The sequence below is a fragment of the Embiotoca jacksoni genome, unplaced genomic scaffold, assembly GCF_022577435.1.
Source record: "Embiotoca jacksoni isolate LCO1_2020_lvr unplaced genomic scaffold, fEmbJac1.0.p SCAF_1, whole genome shotgun sequence".
In the NCBI taxonomy this organism is placed as follows: domain Eukaryota; kingdom Metazoa; phylum Chordata; class Actinopteri; family Embiotocidae; genus Embiotoca; species Embiotoca jacksoni.
The window spans coordinates 14477907-14495988 of record NW_027185229.1 but is presented as its reverse complement, the minus strand read 5'-3'; the positions used below and the strand labels follow the sequence as shown (position 1 = coordinate 14495988).

Here is an 18082-nt window from a genome sequence, read left to right as displayed (position 1 = left end):
TAACTGCTGCATCTAAAAAATGGCCCAAAAAAACACATTCTGCAGTGTTTTGTTTAAGGGTTATGTCAACATATTTTGTTTGTTTTCCAAAAATAACAAATATGAAACCATTTAGGCAGCTTAGCAAGGAAATGAAGTGACACAGTCTCCTCTACCTGTAGGCTCATTGTCTTCAAACGGCTGCGACTAAGCTGAGCCAAGATATTGAGAATGCAGCGGAGTGGCGGTTGGATAAACTCTGGATAACTTAATCCAAGAAAAATATCCTGCTGGCAGCTCAGTTAATTGAAAGGAAATGGGGGTCGAGAGAGGGAGAGCAAGAAGCAGGATGAGACGGTGTAGATTCCAACTTAGCGAAAGTGACAGTGACAGCAAGCGGCTGGCAGGCGCATAAGCCTCGCGACGAGCTAATTGCTACGATTGTGTGCGTGTATGCGTGCACGTCCGTATGGGGAGATGTGTGTGGGTGTGTGTGGTGATAGAAATCAGCTAATTGCAGGGGAGCGGCCTGGGAGCCGGCAGTCTCATAGCCAAACAACCAGAGTGGTGTAGGGAGTGCTGAAGGATTAGCTCGTCTCTTGCGCTAGTGTCTTAATCTGGCCTCGCTCAGGGGGCGAGCCGCCTGTGGGGGATTTGAAGTGGACAAGTCAGCAATATGCTTTCTTAAGGTTTCTATAGCACTGTACTAAAACAACAATGAGTCACACAGCGAGGGCGGCAGCAGATTCAGAACCTCACCAGCTGAGGACGATGAAGACTAAAAAAGTGTCTTATGCACCGAGCACTTCCTCATAATTAGGCTTTTATCCTACCTAAGGACACATGAATGATTCACATATTCTGCTGTTTGGATGCACCTTGTAACTTGTTTTTGTTGAAGTTATTCTTCCTTCATACAAAGTATCTCTGAATTAAGTTTGCAAAGATGTTTTCGCAGGCGGAAGGAAACTAAGTGGATATCAATGATGACAATGATAACCTTTATTGCTAATAGAGACAAAAATAATGTTCTTTCAAAACAATAAATGCATCCCTTTTGTAATGAGTATGTACATGATAAAACGTTCCATGGCAGGTAGACAGAGCTACACCATAACTAAAGCTACTGTCTGAAAATAAACAAGATTAAGACAAACACTTTCCAAAGTACCTGTCGTTTTTCTGGATGATAAAAGCACATCAAAACATATCCAAGGTAATTGCCGGCTAATTACGTCTGACTGGCAGATCAGGTTGTATTCATTAATGATAACAATGCCCAGCATGGCCTTCCCCAAATCTGCTACTTAAAACAAGATTGTCAAGAATAAATAGTGTTGGTAGAGCTCTTTTACCTTCTTTAAAGACACTTACAGGATAAAAACCGGTCTCTATTTTTCTTAATTTCAACAAATCCAATGAAAAGTTCACCGCATTATTTTTTACAACTTCACCATGTCTGCATGGGTGAGCCTGAAGCCCAATGGTTCTGGTACCTCGTCTTGAAAAATGGCTCACAAATATGTAGTTTCATTTCCAAAAAGGCTCAATAATTTCCTAAAATCAGCTGCTCCCTGTAGTTTGTTGCAAATGTTACTACAAACAGGAATGAAGTTTGAAAGATTGACACATTCCGTGCTTTAGTAAAGACGTATAGTAGCAGAATCATCTATTTGGATTTGAGTCCATTGATGTGTTTTGAATTACTGGTTTGAAGAATATATGTGTATTGTCCTTTAATCCCTGAGACAAATGACCTGACTGGTTAAACAATGGGGTACACAGTTGGGATAGACGAAAGTTTTGGATAGCTCATAAAACACTGGTTAAGTGATTGGACGCCCAGTTACCCCATTTAATCATTTGATTTATGTGATCATAAAGTATAAGGGACACTGCCATTATTCCCAAAAGCACTATAATAATATGGTCAACTCTAACCTAACAATTCGTAAATCACATGCAGCCAAACACTGCACTTTTATTGTGGAAGCAATTTAACCATCCAAACTCTTTGGAACTAGCGCCTGACAAACTGCGCTGCACGTAGAACGTATTTGTTTTTATTTAGTTTATAGTATACAGTTAAAGAATGTCACAATACCTGAAATTTGTTTTTTGGTGCCAATATTATGATCCAAAAAGAAATACTGAAAATCAATCAATCAAATAATAGGTTTTCATTATACACTTGTGTTTAAAAATCTGCTGCACACACAAGTTGCCAACACACACACACACATACACATATTACGTTATATTTTGGCAGACTGAATGGTAATGACATGACATTATGCGCAGCCCAGAGCTCATGGTATGAGCTATTGCTACAAGCAAAGTTAGCCTCTGTGAGCCGTCTTCATCAGCTGTCATGGTTCACAAATAATAAGTTATTAAAATCAAGTTAACAATTGTAACTCACTTACCGTGTATTGTGTGTACAGATCCAGATGCCTGTTTTTAACAGATGCCTGACCTGTTGCTGCATCTGCACTTGCCACCACCATTTCACATTTTGTTGTTATTGTCCATCACCAGCACATTATTTAAACAAGTACCATCACATTCTCAGGATATTGCATTTGACTTGGTACCAAACTAACTACAGCATATATTGCATTATAGCAGAAAGTCATATTCAGTGTATGTTGATATAGTTTTGTTTTCATATGTACTGTTTATTATATTGGATGTGTTCTTTTGAAATTAATTACATTGCATTGCATGATTGCAAAATTATTTTTGAAATAATACTACCATAAAGGAGCCAGGCTCATTAATTTGTGGCGAACCAATGATGGCTTCATACGCTCAGAGATATTAAAGACATAATTCATCTTTACCTCCTTACATCACTCCAATCTTTATAGTCCTAGTCATTTGAATATGTTTGTGTGTCACAGGATAATGAAGAGCAAAGTTACTCTACTCTGAAGTCTAAAAACACCACCGCCCGAGTATCAGGGCTGAAGCCGGGCACCAAATACATCTTTCAGGTCCGAGCCAGAACATCAGCAGGCAGCGGACGCTTCAGCCAGAACATAGAGATTCAGACCGGGAAAGCAGGTTTGTGTGCTGGTCTATAAGGAACAAATCAACTGAAAGAAGGCATAGTGTATCATTGAACTCTTGGGTAAAACCTCCTGCCTGCCGTGAGCCACAGGAACCCCCTTAGCACTTGTATGTTGTTTTTTATGTTGGAAAAAGTCCAGAAACAACAGTTTGTTCTATCAAAAGACTTGGCATAGGAATCTTCTCTAAGACTGCACAGCATGGTCCAAGGCTGGAGAGGTTTGGGTGTCAGTGAGGCCGAAAACCACCCCAGTCCATCCCTCTGTTCCATTGATCTTTGCTTCGTTAGAGGGTCATCCCTGTCAGCAAAACTGCAGCCTATCCTGGTTTCAAACAGCTGAACACAATACTGTCTGGGGTAGAAGTCTTCATACGTCTGTCCACCTGGGGCAAAAACAACACAGAAAGTTACTAAAATAATAATAACCTTTTTTTCTTTCCTAATGGGGGATTTGGCAGTTAACGTGCAGAGCAGAGTCTAGGTCTGAAAAGCCCAACCTCCTGCCTGGCAGGAATCCCAGCGCTGTTTCACTGACTAATAGTCTCCCTTCATTCTGCTATTCACTGGACCCCGACTCTCCTCCTCCTGATACTGATTCATCTTCATACTCTAAAAACAAGAGGACTGCACACATCCCACAAGCCAACATGCTGAGTAATCAATATGTCCAAAAGTTTATGAAAAACAGCCTTTTTCCGGCACAGAGTCATGTCTATTCCCAGCTGTGAACGATGTAAATTCACAGCTAAGTTGTGCCGAAGCCTGGGTAACGCCTAACAGTCTCTTGCTTAGATGAATCAGACTACTGGGGGATCAGTTCACCACTTTGATCCAAACAGAAATAACTACTAAATGGATCCAGGTGACATTTTGCACAAATTCATGGTTCCCAGAGGATGAAACCTGTTGATCTTGTACCAGACTTTTTTTTATGTAACACTACCATGAAGTTGACATCTTTGGTTCGGAATTAAATATCTTGACAGCTAAGGAATTAATTGAATTGAAATCTGGTCCAGACACATGTTCAGAATTATATTAAAACATTTAGATTGTTTAATATTTGAGACTATAACCAAATACTGTAACATAGACTCTATATAACAATGGACCCGCTTAGTTGTGACGTCACTCATTGGTTTGAATTAGAGTTGGTTTGATGCTCAGAGTTGCTGCTTATGGTTGGCACTAAGGTTTTTTCTACTCTGAGGCAGGATGAAAGGGTGTTGCCTTTCACAGTGCCCCCTGTCCAGCTCCCTCAGACAAAAGCAAAACTAGATTACTGGAAAGCCATGGTCCACATAGTCCAACGTTAGCTGCTGAAATCTCATTGTGCTCACAGGGTAGGTATCATACTCAAGGATAAACTTCAAACATACCAATATGTTCACGGTTCACGTTAAGAAGGAGGACCCAAGCACACAACATAGAGGCAGGTTGTCCGATAATGGCTTTACAACCAAGGTTGGGATTACAAAAACTGGGCTGATGAACTCCAAAACAGGGTAAAAACAAAGTAGTAAGTCTAAACAGGACACATGAAGGTAAAATGCTTGGCTAACAAGCAAAGGTACAGAGAAACCCAAAGTTTAGCTCTGAACAATGAAGACTTAAGGTGAAGACCTACATGAAGGCTTGGTACAAAGACTTGACATGAAGGTTCTGACTTTAATATTCCAGCAGCAAGGAATGACTGAAGGGGAGTATATACTGACTTGAAGTTTGCAGAGTGACTACCGCTGGGGCAGACTGGAAAACTGAGAACAGGTTAGTTGGGCGTGACAGGCAGGAGACCAGGCATGGAGAGAGACAGAGACGGTGGACCTGTGGTGGGTGGAAGTCCCATTTAATAATGGGACTGAGCATGGAATGATATAGAGATAGACAGATACAGGGGAACATTTTTGGGAAGTGGGAGTGATACAGGAAAGCAAATCAAACAACTACACAAGCCAAACCATGACAACTGTGGGTCTGAAGGAAAATAACGGTTTATTATTTAAACAGAAGCTCCAAAAGCTGGAGACAGGACAAGTTCAGAAGAGTTTGTGCTTTTTCTACAGGTGTCTCTGGCCCCTAGAGCTTTATGTTTCTGATCTGTGGTTACTGGGCCCACAGACCTGCCCAGTGTTTATTATTTGCTGTTCTGTTCTGCCTCCGTTCTCCAGGTGGTTCTGTTCTCCCCTTCTGTTGGAGGTTTCTTTCTGTTTAAAGGAAGTTTTTCTTTCCTTTTGTTGCCCATGTGGGAACTGTTGAATTGCTGGGTTCCCCTCTATAACATTGTAAGGTTCTGTTGTAAGGACATTATTTTAGGTGCCCTGAGATTACTAATGTCGTGGTCTGGTGCTATATCCATACATTTTAATTGGATGAACTCAAGAGCAGCAGTCAAAGGAACTATTAATGGCAGCTGTCAATCAATAGACATGAAATCCTTTTTTAAGCCCTCAAATCTTACCAACAAATTAACTTCAAAAGTGCCCTTCCACAGATGTATTAGGTGACTTGAATTTATCAATAAAGACCATCATAACTTCTTGAAAAAAATATGATTAACTTAGCATTTCTAGAGTTAAGTTGAGGCTCTCTGAGTCAATCACGACATTTTGGAGTGAGCATCAAGTAGCTGTTGGAAACATTACTGTTTAAGGTACTTCCCCATTGTTCACCTTTGCCAAATACCTAGATAAACTAATGACATTTACATCAGCCTTATTTGTGTTTTGTACAGTATGGCCTAGAATCATGTTACCTAGTAAACACCCATGTTAATATTTAGCCAGAAAACCCCACCATTGGTAAGTGTAGTTTCACAAACCTAGTGTGGCTAGTCTTGTTACTTCATTTATCAGTCAGACATCATATTCCTGTTGGCCATTTAATGTGTGAAGGGGGAGTATGCTCTGCCCTAACCAATCAGTAGTGACGAACATACCCTTGCCATTATCATATCCTTGTGCAAGCTCCCATTTCCTCACACAAAGTTAGAATTCATTGTTCCATCATCCAATTTTTTTAAAACAGGCTGTTGGTAGGGCCTTAACACATTTACACTGAAACCTTTCTAATTTCCTTTGATTTTATGCCATGAATATGTTGTATTTTTCAGACCTTGTAGACATTATTAATGGACTAGCTGCAGTCAGTGTGGAAACTGCATACAATGTATTAAATATTTGTAATTAATTATGCACTAACGTTTTGAATGGTAAGTATATATATATGTGTCCTTACCGATGCCTTTTTGCATCAGGAGGCCTACTGTGCCTACTCATATGGAGTCCTTCCACAAAGTCCTCCGTTATTAGCCCTCCAAGAGCAAAAACTAGCAATTCATCCCTCACTGGCTTCCCATCTCATTGACACTACCTCCCTTTTAGGTGAAAAAAGTCATGTTAGAGTGTATGGTTATTAAAAGTGCCATAAAACACCTCACATGTATTTTATCTGTCACAACTGACCATTATTATATTTCATGAAGAAACTGTATCTAAAATGTTAATATAATAGCAATCACAAAATGCTATAAGATATTAATATATTATCATTACTTTATAAGCAGGTTATTATATTGCCAGTGTTTTGAAATTGTTTCAAATGTCATTACCCACATTTATTATGCTATATGCAGTCATTAAATGTTCAGTTTTGCCAAGCTGATAAAATTGCGCTTTTGACAATTAATAACATTATTTTGTGTGCCGGCTGTTCTGATACCAAAATCAAAGTTTTATTGAATTTAATTTTGTTTGTGAAATGCATGAAAAGAAATAAAAACAGACCAGTTAACTCCTGCAAGCACAACTGGTTTGCAAATAAAATTCTGGCTTTTACAGACTACAAAACGTAGCCGTGTTTTTCTGTGAAATTGTACTAAACATGTGGTCTTCTGTCACAAGGAGCTTCACATCTTAGATATTTGCATTTGACATATTGATAGACATCCAATGGGCTCAAACTGTGATTAGATGGATTTGTATTTTCCACCTTTCAAAGTGATGAAATTCTCTCTCTCTGAGCCCCCACATGCTGTTGGCCAGCTGTCCCACTAACTACAAAGCTCATTGTCCTGTTGGTTCATTTTAGATTATATTACCTTGACTCTGGCTTTTTGATTTACTGTCAATGGCGACTTATATTCTTCACTGTGCATTATAATATGTTGTTCATTCAATAACTAAATACTTGACATAATTTTGTTTGTATTTGTTTGTAGCTGTTTATAACAGTGTAGACCTAATCACTTGGGACAACATTCAATGTATCAGAATATATGACAACATTAGCTGAATGTTTCCGACCCATAATGTGACAGACAGACTTTCAAAATGCAAGCAGGCCGTAATGATATGCAGGATGATACGTGGCTCTTTAATGAAGCTCCAAATTCCTGTTTATCTTGTTTAACTAAGTACACTCTACCTGCCGTCTGTGTTTGCCAGTGTCTGTGTCAGTGTAAACTGCAAGCTCTCGACTGTTGGTGGCAGCTCCTCCTCGGCTAACACAGTGTGTTTGTGTGTATCTGCAGCTCCTCTTCGTTACAACACCATGACCATCATCTGGATCTGCATGGCCCTGGTGTCTGGCCTGGTCACCTTTCTGGCCATCTTCATCTGCAGGAAACGGCAAGGCTACACTTTACCACACTACCCCTCGCTGCTGTGTGTGGAACACTTTTTTACACTACTCTACTGTGCCTCTCTCTGTGTAATGTTGCTTGTGATCGAATCCCCCGTGTGCACTGTATTTTTCCCTGCTTTTGCCACACATAGTATTGCCTGCAAGTAAAATGAGACAAAAGTTGTGATCTAAGTAAAGACAACTGTGAAATGGGAAAGGATCTCTTTTTAGCCTGTTTTAGAAGCTAAAATACTTTTAGTTTGTTAATGTAATGTAGGGTGCACAAATAGTCTGCATGCTGTAATAATGATGATAGTCTATGTAGGAAAAACATCTGAAAGCTAATGCTCCTCACCCTCCCTGTCTTATTTAGCTAATTTCTTAACTTGTAATTTCCACCTCATAGTGGATTTAATTATGTTGATTCATGTCCAGTAGCTTGCAAGCCAAAAGTTCTCACTTATCCCATCAGCCCAACCCCACAACCCCCTTTTAATGTCTTCTATTTACATCTCTGTAGTACTGCACCAAATAATTAATTTCATTGCAATTCATTTATTCACACTTGAGTGCATATTAAGTTTTTCATTTCCATTCTGTTTAAGGAGAAAAAAAAATAAGTAAGAGGACTTAAAGTTGTTATCTAAGATCGTGCTATCGTGACTGCAAAATTACAGCATATAGTTTCAGGAAATTAGAAGAAAAAAAGGCATTGCCAGTGTTCAGGTTTAGGGAGATGGGCCACAGGTCAATTTACAGATTCAAATATAAAAAAAATTCTAATGACAGAAAATATCAGAGACAGTTTTACTGTTTACACACCACGGTAGATGGTTGAGGACCTCAAATAGTTCTGTTGTACTGACTAAATGACATTTTAACAAAGCATACTAAAAGTATACTATAAAGAGATTGGTAACATGGTAGCAGGGAGACCTCTAGATCATTTTTATGTTTTCATTCAGTCCAGTAAGATTTGGAAAGTCAAGCCACACAGCCGGAAAGCCATACAATTAAATTAGTTTATCCCGTGTCAAGTTAGCATAGGGCGAACCAGAAGTTAGCCGGCTTGTCCAGTCGGAGCCTCTGGTGCTCATGCTCTGCCTATAAAGCATGTTCAGTATGTATTCACTCAACAAGTGTAGGAGTATCTTAACAGACCAGATTTAAAAACGTTGTATAGCCTACTAAGAATCTAAAGTTGTACCTGCCTGTGATAGGTTTAATCATCATTGTGTGAACTGGTTTGGCTTGAATGTAAAGGACATCTCAGGCAATTGGTTTAATGTTTGAAGAAAAAAATTAATTGGAACATTCAAGTGTTAGGCAGGAACAACACTTTGTCGCAAAATAATAGGTTTAGTATGTAAAGGTACTTTTTCAGGAGCTTATACTATCGCTTGTCACTTTTAACCAAGAGGTAGTCTCACTGTAAGTTCACTACTTCAAAAGACGCGTCTCTTGTTCTTCACTCGCTCCAGTTTCAGAGTAGCTTCCCCAACACTGTCCATGCCAAACAACTGCAGCACAGGAAGCCCTCTGAGTGCATTCAGCACTTAAGTGCCTCTCAATTACACTCACTTGTCACTCACTGTTGTATTACACATTCTTTTAACATACTGGAAAACTAGGATCTTTACTGTACATGAGCTAAACATCAGCCAGAGATGAACATAAGCCCTAAAGCCACAGGTTGTAACTTTTATTTTTTGTAAGTGTGAAATAATGTTTCCTGTTGTCACCTAAATGTCCTTCTGGGATGTCTTTACTATCCCTTTTTAACATGAGTATTGATGCTAATTATTTTACAGATACAGCACATAAATAATCATAGAAAACCTTGACCAAACAAATATAAAGGACCACTGTATAAAAACAAAAGTTATTTCTAATGGAATAAAAAAAAATATTCACAAGCAACATTTCATACGCCTCCACTGTATTGTATTGGCATAGCAGGAGAAAACTCAAATGGCTTGATGGACTGATAAACACAATAAAAAACAATCTGCAGGCTAGATAGCACTGGGAGGTAAATGCGAAAATGTCTTTTGGTTGGACTTTAAGTTCATCTGTGTTTGTTTTTTTTTACCTCCTTCTGTTTCCACTGTTATCAATTGAAAACCTAGATAACATGGAGAGTCACTAAGTGATGAACAGTTGAAGTTCATGATTGATCATGAACAATTATTGATTATGAGCTGTGGGAATTAGAGTTTGACAGTACAAGTTTTCCACTATTGTCCTGTACTCATCCCTCTGTATGTTTATGTGTGTGCATGTGTGTGTGTGTGTGTGTGTGTGTGTGTGTGTGTGTGTGTGTGTGTGTGTGTGTGTCTGTGTGTGTGCTTTGTATAGACACTGTGGCTATAGCAAAGCCTTCCAGGATTCTGATGAGGAGAAGATGCATTACCAGAATGGTCACGGTATGTTTGACTCATTCCTCAATTATTACCAATAATAGATTAGATGGCATTCCTCAAAGAGGTCGCATTTTCATCGCTGTGCAATAAAGTTCATCCTCGGAGCAAACAATTTCCATCAGGCTCTGAGTGATTACAGGAGAATGTACACCTTCCTTACATGCATTTTATCCTCTCCCTCCCTCTGTCCGCTCCTCTCTCCCAGTCATTTCCTCCGCTTTCATCAGGTTTTCCCTGCACACACCGGTGACAGGGGCTCAGATGTGATGTTGCTCTCATTCTCCGAGATGTGACCAAATGCTAATGTTGTTTATCTTAGTGTCATTCCCTGATGCGAGGTTTTATATCGACCCACACACGTACGAGGACCCCTGCCAGGCGGTCCACGAGTTTGCCCGAGAAATTGAAGCTTCCAGGATAAAAATAGAGAAAATCATTGGTTCAGGTAAAACCATGAACTTGTGTGCGCTCACACAAACAGAGACACACACGCACACACACACGGTGAGAATCATTGGCTAAGCTAACTTAAAATCATTGGCCGGTGTAAAGGCTATGGTGTGCAGCAGAGAGGAGGATAGAAGAGCGGAATCAGAGCGTTACGTGGGGCTGTCAATCAAAGCTCCTCAGACAGGCCGGGAATACTAACACTGTCAGCTTCACAATACACTGTTACATATGACTGCTGCAGCCAGGTAGAGAAATATAAAGTATAGAACAGCAATCACACATAAAGTTCTTCTGCACCAAACATAAGAATGAATGGGTAAATAGCTAACTGCAGTTTTTGCACATACAGTATGTGTGGACAGTTATAAGAGGATTTCTTTTTCTTATCTAACCTGGCAAATTAACTGACACAGTCTCATTTACACAAATTGCTTAAGAGGAGGTGGGGGTACACTTGAGTGCACTGCATATTCAGTACAGTGGGATATCGTTACGATTGGATGTGTTTGAAGTGCTGCATTGGGCTGTTCCTCTGCCATGTGTTCAGGGGAGTTTGGGGAGGTGTGTTATGGCCGTATGAGGCTTCCGGGGAAACGAGACATCCCAGTGGCACTGAAGACCCTGAAGGCAGGATACACAGAGAAGCAGAAGAGGGACTTCCTGGCCGAGGCATCCATCATGGCCCAATTCGACCACCCCAACGTCATCCGCCTGGAGGGGGTGGTGACCCACAGTAAGCTGCTGCTAAAACTATCCGTCAGCATAATGAATTATTTCCTATAAAGTAGGGGTGTAATGGCACCTGTATTCGACATGAACTGTTCGAGATATACATATACACAAAACAGTTACTCTCAAAATAATATTTTTATGTCCTCGTTCTCAAGTTCCCAGAACAGAAATTCAGAGTGTTTGACAGCACACCACTTGTTATCTACAGTATCAGTTATAGCATGCCAGGCTAATGGGTTAGCCTTTAAAGCTGGCACATACTGTGATGTTTTCATTGGTCTTCTACAATGTGTAAACACTCACCCCACCATTTAACTGGCCTTCCTGAAGCCAGAAACTTGCAAATTCTCAAAGCCATTCTCAAATTCTCAAATGCTCAAAGCCGTTTTTTGTCAAGTGACAAGTCTGATAAAGTTTGCTCAAACACAATGATTGTGCCTTTAAATGTTGACAAAAAGAAAGTCAGCGTTCTAAAGCAGAGACTGTACCGCTGGCTGGTGTCCTGGATACAATTTACTGCTGCCAGTAGCAAGTAATAGTAGCACATACAGTTCTATTTGAATATGTACATGGGTGTGTCCAGTACTAGAGAGACGCCACAAAGTTAATAGTCAGTTTAAATGAATTATGAATATGTTGTAGTCATCTTCAGTCACATTTATTCTTGAGAGTTGACTAATTTATGTTACTTCTGTTGTTTCGTTTTTGTCACTGACAATATAGGCTACCAAAATCAGAGTGCCTTAACTGTTACAGTATACAGCCACTGAGACACTGTAAAATGTCAAATTTTATTTTTTTAAATAAATAACAAAAATCTTTCTCTTGTGTACTGAAAGCCTAATGAATGGTGACCCCTAAACCGAGGAACATTCTGAACCATGAAATTTAGTTACACCCCTGCTGTAAAATGTTAAAAACATTTTTAGGCTCCATGCATGTAATACATTTCTGTCTAATTATTAGTCTAGGCTATACACAACTATTGCCTCATACTAAGCAGCATTCATTTTCTGTGATTTCTATCTATTATAGTGAGGCTTAAAGTATAATAATGTCAAAAACCCTTTATTGGGATAGTAATACTGGTAATAATGACATCACAGTAACTTTTCCTTAAATTATCCAATCCAACAGATTAAAAATACAGGTTGCCAGTGCTTCATATTTATCCAAACCATGAAAGATTATTGTCACATAATTAACTTTAAAGGGTCAATTCATCCAATTAATCTCCATATTTAACACTTACCCATGTGTCGGTATGAAAAACTTAACAACACCCTCCTTTTGGGGTTACACAGAATAATCCAGAGCCAAAACTGTGAACATTTTTCAGAGAGAACGATGTATTACAAAAGTGCTGCTGCCACATTCTTAATGGGAACTGCTCCAGTGGGACGTCTATGAATTTGAGACCTGATACACTGTTTCTGAACAAAGAAACGCTGTCGAGTTTTTCATATGTAATTTTTCAGTGCTTTGAGTTTCAAAAATCAATTGCCATTCACTTAAATTGTAATGTTGCTGACAGCAGAAGATTCATGCTGTGTCCCAGTCCCATACCATATATAAATTGTATGGTGTCTGCTTGTACTGTAATAATTCATACAGTGCACTGTATATACAAAAATATAACCTGCTTTTGTGTTTTACGCTAAAATGAAATGAGTCACAATATGTGACATATAGCTTTAGGATATTAAACTTTATAGCGAGAAAGATAAATTACTTTATAAAGAAACACATTTAGTTGTTTGTCTTCCAAGTTATACCAGCAACTGTGTCTAAACCATTTCACAATTAATTTAGATGTTTTACCACATTGAGCAGCACCTTCTAAAGTGTTTTTAATACGCATACTGGCCTTTTGAGTATACTCGTGTGATTTCTGGTGTGAAGACACTACATGCTCACAACCTGTGTAGAACTAGCATGCACAGGCCACACGATGAGAAGACTGGATGGATTTTATAAATTTGGGTGAACTAATCCTTAAAATGAAAGGGAAAAAAAGTATATGAAATAGATGAATTACAATTGCATTTACTCAATACATGCACCACGCACAGTGTAATCATTTTTTGCATATAAATAAGTTGTCCATATCCTACAGATATGCGGCTCAGCACAGTCCTGCACGTTTGTGTTTGTCTCTACAGGCAAGCCAGTGATGATCATCACAGAGTACATGGAGAATGGCTCTCTGGATTCCTTCCTCAGGGTTTGTATTTAACGTTTCCACTGACAAACATTTAAGCACTATAGGTCCTTATTTTCTAATGTCTCATTTGAAGTGTTTTCACTGCACTTCGTGTGTGGCGCAGTTGTGCATTTAACTGTATTTGTGTTGTGTCTATTTTCTTTTGAGTGGCTCTTGATTAGTTGGTGGAGAACTTGTCGTTGCCTGAGAACTCAGGGCACCGCCCTTTAAGAAGACATGCAAAGAGACAAACCAAAACATAAGTAAACAATAAGTAAATATTTTTACCAACATGCTGGACATGCATTGCATTGTGAACAAAGCTGAAAATAATAAAAATTTCAATTAAATGTTATTTATATAGTGTCAAATCACAACACAGGTTATTTCATGGCACTTGACACATTTAAAGTCCTTACAGCAGAACTTTACAGCATTATACAGATAAACCCAACAATTCAACAATTCCCCTTTAAGCACTTAAACTCCTCTTTAAGGGAGAAAAACCTCCAACAGAGGGAAGGAAAAACTCCCTCTTAACAGGAAGAAACCTCCGACAGAACCAGGCTCAGAGGTGGGAAGCCATCTGCCTCGACCGGTTGGGGTGAGAGGAGAGCAGAGAGAGGAAAGGACAGCATAGAGATATAAAACATGAACTGTTGGTGGGGCCGACAATCACAGAGTAGAAACATGAAGCTCCATGATCGGCACATCTGCAAAAGAAAGAACAGAAACTACGCGAGGGAACTGTATGGAGAGGCAACAGACAAAAGCAAAAACTACGGGAGAGTATATTTGAGAATGAAAGAGTGAGAGGAAAGAATGTCAGTGCATAACGAGGTCCCGCAGCAGGCCAGCGTTCTGAGAGCGAAATGCTCTGTCAGGATGATATGGTTCTATAAGATCTCTGAGATAAGATGGAGCCTGGTCATGCAGGGCTTTGTAAGTGAGCAAGAGAATTTTAAATTATATTATTGATTTAACAGGAAGCCAATGAAGAGAAGCTAAAACAGGAGAAATATGGTCTCTCTTGCTAAATCCCATCAGTGCTCTTGCTGCAGCATTTTGGATCAACTATAAGTAACGAGTAATTTAGACATCCCAACAACAAGGAATTACAATAGTCCAGCCTGGAAGTAACAAATGCATGAATTACCTTTTCTGCATCACGCTGAGGAAGGATTTTCCTGATTTTATTAATATTACGTAAATGAAAGAAGGCAGTTCAGGAGACTTGCTTTATATGGTGGCTAAAGGACAAATCCTCATCAAAGAGGACTCCAAGGTTTCTCAGTGGCGCTGGAGGCGAAGACGACGTCATCCAGAGTAACTAAGTGATTACAGAAAGAGTTTCTGAGATTTTTTGGACCAAGTACAATAACTTCCGTTTTGTCTGAATTTAGTAGCAGGACATTTTGGGTCATCCAGGCCTTTATGTCTTTTAGACATTCTTCAAGTTTTACTAGAAGATTTGTTTCATCTGTTTTTATAGAAAGATATAGTTGCATGCCATCTGCACAACAATTAAAGTTTATGCAGTGCTTCCTGATGACATCTCCTAATGGGAGCATGTAGAAAGTGAAAAGTGTTAGGCCTAAAACTGAGCCTTGTGGAACTCCATAGCTAACTCTTGTTTGTCTGGAAGACTCATTGTTGACATGAACAAACTGAAATTTATCTGATAAGTAGGATTTTAACCAGTCTAATGTCGTTCCTTTGATCCTCGTAACATTTTCCAAACTCTGTAATAAAATCATGTGAACAATTGTATCAACAGCAGCACTGAGGTCCGGAAGAACAAGTACAGAGACGAGTCCATTGTCTGAGGCTATTAGAAGATCATTTGTGACTTTCACAAGAGCTGTTTCTGTGCTATCATGTACTCTAAAGCTTACCGAAAATCTTCAAACAGATTATTCCTTTGTAAATGATCACAGAGTTGATTTGAAACAACTTTTTCAAGGATTTTAAAAATAAATGTCAGGTTGGAAATCGGTCTGTAGTTTCCTAAAACAGCTCAATCAAGAGTAGGCATTTTAAGTAAATGTTTAATTACAGCCAGTTTAAAAGCCTGCGGTACATAGCCGGTTGAAAGAAACAGATCGATCTGATCTAATATGGAAGTATCAATTAAAGAGAAGACATCCTTGAGGAGTTTTGTCGGCATGGGATCCAAGAGACAGGCAGATGATCCAGATGAGGAAATAATTGCGGTTAGCTCAGAGAGCTCAACAGGAGAGAAATGTTCAAGGCACACATTTGGTTCTACAGTTGCTTTCAGGGCTGCTGTGCTTAACATCACACCAGTGACGGTGACAGGAAGGGTCTGCCTGATTCTTTCCCTAATGGTAACAATTTTATTAGTGAAGAAGTTGATGAAAACGTTACTGCTGAGAGCTGAGGGTATAGGCGGCTCAACAGAGCTGTGAAAAGAAACCTGGGGTTGTTCTTGTTTTCCTCTATTCATGATGAATAATATGCAGTTGTCTTTTTTTTTTGCTCTCTTTTTCAGAGGGGCGATATTATCTAGAGCTGTGCGGAGAGAGGCTGCAGTGTTTTCTACATGATTCACTTGTGTGGGACTAAAGTCAACGTAGCTGTCTTCCACTGTTTTGGCACATGGCATTGAAGAATATAAACATGTAATTGCTTCCTTAAACTTGGACACAGCATTATCAGACAAACATCTAATTACTGTAATGGAATTTATTCCCACATGCTGTGAAGTCCATTATTGTAACTTCAAATTTTACTAAAAAGTGGTCCGACAAAAGAGGGTTTTAAGGTTTTGATGAAATTTTCAATTTCCATGCCATACGACAGAACCAGATGGACGGTTTGGTTACCACTGTGAGTGGGTTTATTTACATGTTGAGAAAAAACAATAGAGTCTATATTGAACTGAGGCTGTCATTGTCCACTTCAACATGAATGTTAAAGTCTCCCACTATCATCACTTTATTTGAACGCAGCACTAAATCAGATAAAAAGTCAAATAATTCAGTTAGGAACTCTGAATAAGGACCAGGTGGGTGATAAACAACAACAAATAGAATAGTTTTCTGTGTTTTCCAATTTGGGTGTGAGAGACAAAGAGTCAGAGATTCAAATGAATTACGACTAAGTTTAGGTCTCGGGTTAATTGATAAGCTTGAGTGGAAGATGGCTGCCACTCCTCCTCCTCGGCCAGAATCTTGAGGAATATGATAATTAATATGACAGGGAGGAGTTGCTTCATTAATACTAACATGTTCTTTCTGCTACAGCCAGGTGTCTGTGAGACAGAATAAATCAATTTGATGATCGGTTATCAAATAATTTACTAACAGAGATTTAGACGAGAGAGAACTGATATTTAATAGTCCACATTTAATTGTCATATTTTTTTTTTGATCCATTAAATTGGTTGGATAAATTTGTATTACATTTTTATTGATAGATCTTTTGTTGAATTTTGTGTATTTTTGAAATATGGGTGGTCTGGGAACAGACACAACCTCTATGGGATGTTGAAGGTTTTGGGTGAGTGACAGCTCTAAAAGAAGCTGCAGAAGAGTGTGTGACACTGCAACTCTGCATCCTGGCACTTAACCCTGGGATGTCATGTTTTAGGGCTGTTAAGAGACACGGCCATATTTCTAGAAAGAAGAGCTGCACCATCCAAAGTAGGATGGATGCCGTATCTCCGGATCAGACCAGGTTTTCCCCAGAACGTGTTCCAATTGTCAATGAAGCCCACATTGTTAGCGGGACACCACCTCGACAGCCAGCGATGAAGTGACTACGTGCGGTTAAACATGTCATCACTGGTCCGATTAGGCAAGGGTCCAGAGAAAACTACGGAGTCCGACATTGTTTTTGCAAACACAAAAACTCAGACAAACAAACGAGAACACAGAAAGCAAACAAATACAGAAAACACGAATGCAAAAAATACCAAACATATAGAAAAACACAAACAAACACAAGAAACACTAACAAACAAAAAAACACAACTACAGAAACACAAACAAATACAAAAAACACAAATACAAAAACATTGCAGACAAATTCAGAAAACACAAATAAATACAGAAACAACAAATGCGGAAAACACAATGTTTTCAGTTCCCCCAGCAAACATTTCTGTATTTACTTGTATTTTCTCAATTTAAAGCATTTTTTTCTAAATGCTGCATGTGTGTTGTCAAGTTGGTAAAGATTATGTTCTCAGTTTGTTGGTGTTTTGTTCATTTTTGTGTTCCTGTAGTGTGTTGAGCTCTCATGGTCACCATAACTATCAGTAAAAACAATGTATCTCCAGGTTGTGCACTTCGCGGGAACTTACAACAAGCTTTAACGTTGGGCATTTAGATAGCAGTGGATTTCCAAAATCTGTGGTGAGCCTGTGAGTTTGCTGAATTGTCAAAGCATGTTTATGTTTATGTGAACAGGTAAAAATCTTCTGATTTGGAGATAGCTGTTGGTTTACAGGAGAGTGACAATACTTCCTGCGTGTTGGAGGATTGTTGCCAGGAGAAAAGACACCAGTGGTTTAGAGAAGCAAATGTGAAAGTTTTCTTGAAGAAGATATAGGTTGATTTAACATTATGTTCCATCGAC

At 39.1% G+C, this 18082-nt stretch overlaps 1 protein-coding gene across 5 annotated transcripts in view; it reads left to right on the top strand.

The window, feature by feature from the left end:
- epha8 (eph receptor A8) overlaps positions 1-18082 on the top strand; it is a 114130-nt gene that overhangs the window by 86252 nt on the left and 9796 nt on the right. For 3 of the 5 annotated variants that reach the window (XM_069140678.1, XM_069140591.1, XM_069140929.1), the window contains exons 10-15: positions 2883-3045; positions 7581-7713; positions 10031-10098; positions 10415-10540; positions 11093-11278; positions 13440-13501. In XM_069140678.1, coding sequence (XP_068996779.1) covers positions 2883-3045; positions 7581-7713; positions 10031-10098; positions 10415-10540; positions 11093-11278; positions 13440-13501 — 738 coding nt within the window. The remainder of the gene's footprint in view (positions 1-2882; positions 3046-7580; positions 7714-10030; positions 10099-10414; positions 10541-11092; positions 11279-13439; positions 13502-18082) is intronic. The other 2 variants (XM_069140844.1, XM_069140763.1) reach the window with 1 other exon arrangement.